Here is a 4637-nt window from a genome sequence, read left to right on the forward strand (position 1 = left end):
GGGGAGGGTACGTAACAGCTCTGTCAGTCAGAGTCGACTCTTCCACTTCTTGTGTCACAGCATATATTACCTGCGCCTATCGCTGAGCTGGATTTGAAAAGCCAAACCCAAGAACCTTGTGGTACTAAGATCTGTAAAAATAAACCTCAGTAATAAATTAAATGTATTTCTGCGATACATGCTTTGAATGATAAGAAAAATCTTATTTTTGTTTCTTAAATGCTATTTTGTATTCTTTGTCTTCCTCAGGGTGTTTTTAATCTCTGTGTTTTTCAGGGTGTATATAATGGGATTACATAGTGGCGTTAGAGCAACATATAACAAAGACAATATTTTGTTGTATTTTACTGAAACCGTTGATGCTGGTCTCATGTACGTAGAACAAATAACTCCATAGAATAATATAACCACAGTGAGGTGGGAACCACAGGTGGAAAAGCCCTTGCGTCTCCCCTCTGTAGACCGGATTTTTAGGATTGTTGAAATGATGTTGACGTAAGATGTGATAGTTAAAGCAAAAGGTGTCACTCCGAATACAATACCAAGGATGTAGCCAGTTGCATCAACAGCATGAGTGCTGCTACATGAAAGATTCATTACAGCTGTCAATTCACAGTAGAAGTGGTTGAGTGTGTGAGACCTACAGAATGAGAACCTAGACATTAGTACAATGTCTGGTATTGGGTCTAAGAAACTAAATAACCAGCATCCGGCAGCCAGCCTCATGCAAACAACATTATTCATGGTTTTCACATAGCATAAAGGATTGCAAATAGCCACATATCGATCATAAGCCATGACTGCAAGAAGTAGGAATTCTGTAGATACCATGGATATGAAAAGAAACACCTGCAGTAAACATCCATTTAGGGAAATGTGTGTTCCTTCCAGAAAGAAGTGAGCCAGCATGTTTGGGAAAATCGTTGTTGTATAACAGATGTCAACAAAGGCAAGGTTTGTGAGGAAAAAATACATTGGTGTGTGCAATTGTATGTTGGAATAGACAATCACCATGATGAGAAGGTTCCCGACCAGCACCAAGAAGTAAATAAGCGAAAAAGTAAAAAAAAGTGGAACTAGTAGTTGTGGGAAATCACTAAAACCCACCATGATGAAGTCAGTCATTACAGTTTGATTTCCTTCATCCATGTGTTATCAAGGAAATCTGCAATAAAAAAAAAAGGAAAGTCAATACGGAACATACACTATTTTGGGTGAGAAAGTGGATGCGGATGTCTGGCAGTCTCAGTTGATATATTTACTATTGGAAGAAACTTATTGAATTGGGAACAAAAAATAGGGGACAAGTAAACCAGTTATAATTGTTTGTATCATTACTTCTTTTTTTCATAATTATGGGGCAATGATTCACCTCCTAATTTATATGTTGCTACATTGCCGCTGTAACTATTCAAAACTTTTCTAGAAGACACAATCAATCCAAGTAGCCAACTCTGCTGTGTCTTTACAGTCCTGCTCTACAGACTAAGATTCCCTCCAAACCACATTGTAAATACTTGAATAATATTTTAAGGTCATACCTTCACTCCAAAAGATTGCAATGCATTCTGGCCTCCTTTGGTGTTGCACATCAGAACTACTTTTACTCATAGTGGATAAAACCCTGGAAAGTTGTAATATTGTGTGTATTTCGTTTTACTCTATTTTTGTATTACTCTGAGTTCCAAATCTGTTTCCCTCTTCTGGAAATTCCTGAACTGTTCACCCATGCTAGTACTGGAAAAAAATACTATAAACGGAGGACCTGATATATAAAAGTACTTTAAAATCTTTAATTAATTTACACTTTAACTCATTTTACTACTTTTGGCTATTCACAAAATCCAAGTGTAATTACCATTAAAAAAATGGTAGTAAATTCAGGACCACACGTGGCCTAGATTATTTGCTTTTGCAAAGGAGAGGCATCGTACCAAAGTCCCTGGGACAAAATATGTAAACAATAGCACCGGAACCAGATAGCGCCCAGTAACATCTAGCTCCCATAGTGCCTTGAGAAAGGGCTTTACAGAGTGGTACAAACCGCTCTTCTCAAGCTAATGCATTATTTGCCGCTGCAGAGAAATAAAGCTCCTGGGTTCCGGGTCAAACCATACGAATTTGTTGAAGCGGTGCTCGCTCTCTCGCTGGGACATGGGACAAGTATGACAACATTTTCAGAGTTGAACTTGTTTTCAGTCCCAGTGCAACCAAACCTTGCAGCAAATATGAGGGTGGTTGGGTGACTGAGATAAAGATTATAGTCATGAGACAGAATTCCAAATAAGGGGTGACAAAACACAGCAGTTTCCCTCGACTGTCCAACTACAGCATGTTCCAATGCTGCTGGAACTGTTTGTGGAGTGTGTGCGTGTGTGTGTGCTGGCCAACAACATTAACTCACTTTAGCAAAAGGGCACATGTGACAGTCTGTCTTTGAAAACACAACAAATACTGCCAGGAAAAACCTTTGAGGGGCCCCTTTATTGATCATTCTCTTCCTAAACTCGTTCACGCGTTATGGGGGTGCTGCAGCAACTTCTGTCCTTTCTGTACATAAACAAACCTAAAATGCCATTTTGTAACTTGCATGTGTGCTGCTTCATGCAGCTCACATGTAAGTTACAAAATGGCATTTAAAAAAAGGTTTGTTTATGTACAGGAAGGGACACCTTACTGTACATAAACAAACCATGGCATTTTGCTTTTTCCAGGTGTGCTGCATGAAGCCTTTCTTCCGTTTTTGCCACCTTAAGACCAAGATTTTCTTGGTCTTAAGTACGCCGCTACTATCCATTATCGCCTCTCTTGATAAAAGGTGGCAGCGTCAAAGTGAATGGTGTTGCGGTGGAACGCCCTCTCAAACCGACTGCCCTCCCTTTTCACGCTAATTTTAGCGCGAAAGGGACCCTATTACTAAGGCAGCATTAAGCCACTTAACGTGGCTATTAGCCATGTTATGTGCTTTAACACTAGCTTGGTAATAGGGTGCTCACCCTATCGCCACCACAATGTCACAAAAAGTGACATTGTGGTGGTGATAGGGGCTTGGTAATATGCACCCACATTTTCATGGAACTGCGTAAAGCCTGGCAATACAACAACTCTCTATGTACACAACTCTCAAATGATAAAACAGGGAGGCTGACCTGGTAGCTGCAACAGGCCTCTTCGGGTAAAGGGGGTTCGCCTCTCTCTGCAAACAAAATCCAAGATGCTGCAAGAGTCCAGCAGTCCTAATACATGCTTCAGCAGCAGCGGTGGAAAGTCTTTAGTGAAAGCTGCTGTGCACAAACACAGACGATGAGAAGGAACCACATATCCAACTAGAATTAATACTGCTGTTAAGTGAAGTAAGAAATAATAGACTGTAAATAACAACTATATGACAAGCAAAAATGTGGGGGTATTAAATGAATACAGGAAGGATAATACTATGTTCCGCTCATGTCCCTTTTCCAGTGGTGCAGCACTTTTATACCTGTCTTTCTTTGTTTTGGCTATGCCTTGTGTCTCCAAGCATATGCTCCTCAAAGTTGGTTGTCGGAAAAGTTTAGCAGGGAGTCACAGCTGCAGAACAAAAGCAATTAAAACTTGAAGTTAATTGTTCCTTCAGAGTCCAGTACTTTGTCTCCAAAGGTGTGAAGTTTTTGCAGTTGAAAATTGCAACTGTTTAATCAGTACCCACTGAAGAAAAGTAATTAAAAGTTCTATGTTGATGAAACTTTTAACCTGTTGGACCCAAGTTGTGAAGTTTCTCCAAAGTAAGACCATGGTCAGGTATTACTTCTGCTGAACTTGTTTGATGTCAATTTGTGGCTTGAAGATGGAGCCCAGAGTGCTGGCAGCCTGCTCCATGCACTTCAGAGGCGTCCAAAAAATTGTCTGCACCTCTGGTCAGTAAACTAAAAGAGACAAACAAAAAATGTAAAGAAAAGTGAGGGAAATTTCTCGTGCCACCTGAAACTTTATTTCAAAAATATCAAAAGCTCAGAGCCAAGGAGACAAATATCATGAAAAGTAATGAAAAAATTGTTTATAACAACTAGTAAGAAACAGACTCTTTCCAGTATGTGAACTGAGTGTCACTGAATGGTATTCACATTGCCTGTGCATCAAGAAGTCACCTCGCTGGTGCTCAGGCATTCGTGAGCTAGGAGCAACCGCGATCACTGAGTCTCATCAAAGGATTCTTCTCCTCTGTTAATGGATGTGGGTGAAGGAGGCACTGACCAGAGGGATACCTCCTCACCGCTTTCCATATGGGGAAGTAAATGGTGGCACAACACCTTATACAAGCACAACTGACTGTCACTATCACAAATGAAGTGTCAACCATCAATGACAACACAATAGGTACTGCATTACGAGTCATGTAGTCACCAGGTACACAAGCAAAATTAATTGAATTGCATCTGGAAAGAAGATCATGTTTTGCCTTGAGGTAAATAGATAGGGCAATGTTAAAAGCAGGGTCATTAATTCATCCTGGGAAGTAAGGGCCAACAAGTTTCACTGTTATCAAATACACTAGAAACTCTTAAAGTGACCAACTAAGAAATAAGACACAACGCTTACAATCTCTATTTACAATCACCTAACCAATGACAAGGGTCATTGGAAATCAGCAATGTGGG

General features: G+C 40.2%; 1 protein-coding gene across 1 annotated transcript; it reads right to left on the reverse strand.

Moving 5' to 3' along the window:
• Positions 1-222: 222 nt before the first annotated feature.
• Positions 223-1149, reverse strand: LOC147700886 (olfactory receptor 5V1-like). The gene has a single exon (XM_086928525.1). It carries the CDS (start codon positions 1147-1149, stop codon positions 223-225), a length of 927 nt encoding a protein of 308 aa, XP_086784651.1.
• Between the last annotated feature and the right edge of the window lie 3488 nt (positions 1150-4637).

Source organism: Lissotriton vulgaris, chromosome 7, assembly GCF_964263255.1.
Source record: "Lissotriton vulgaris chromosome 7, aLisVul1.2, whole genome shotgun sequence".
NCBI classification, from domain to species: Eukaryota; Metazoa; Chordata; class Amphibia; order Caudata; family Salamandridae; genus Lissotriton; species Lissotriton vulgaris.

Coding starts and splice junctions, on each gene's coding strand:
- LOC147700886 (XM_086928525.1), bottom strand. CDS start 1,149: ATGGATGAAGGAAATCAAACTGTAATGACTGACTTCATCATGGTGGGT.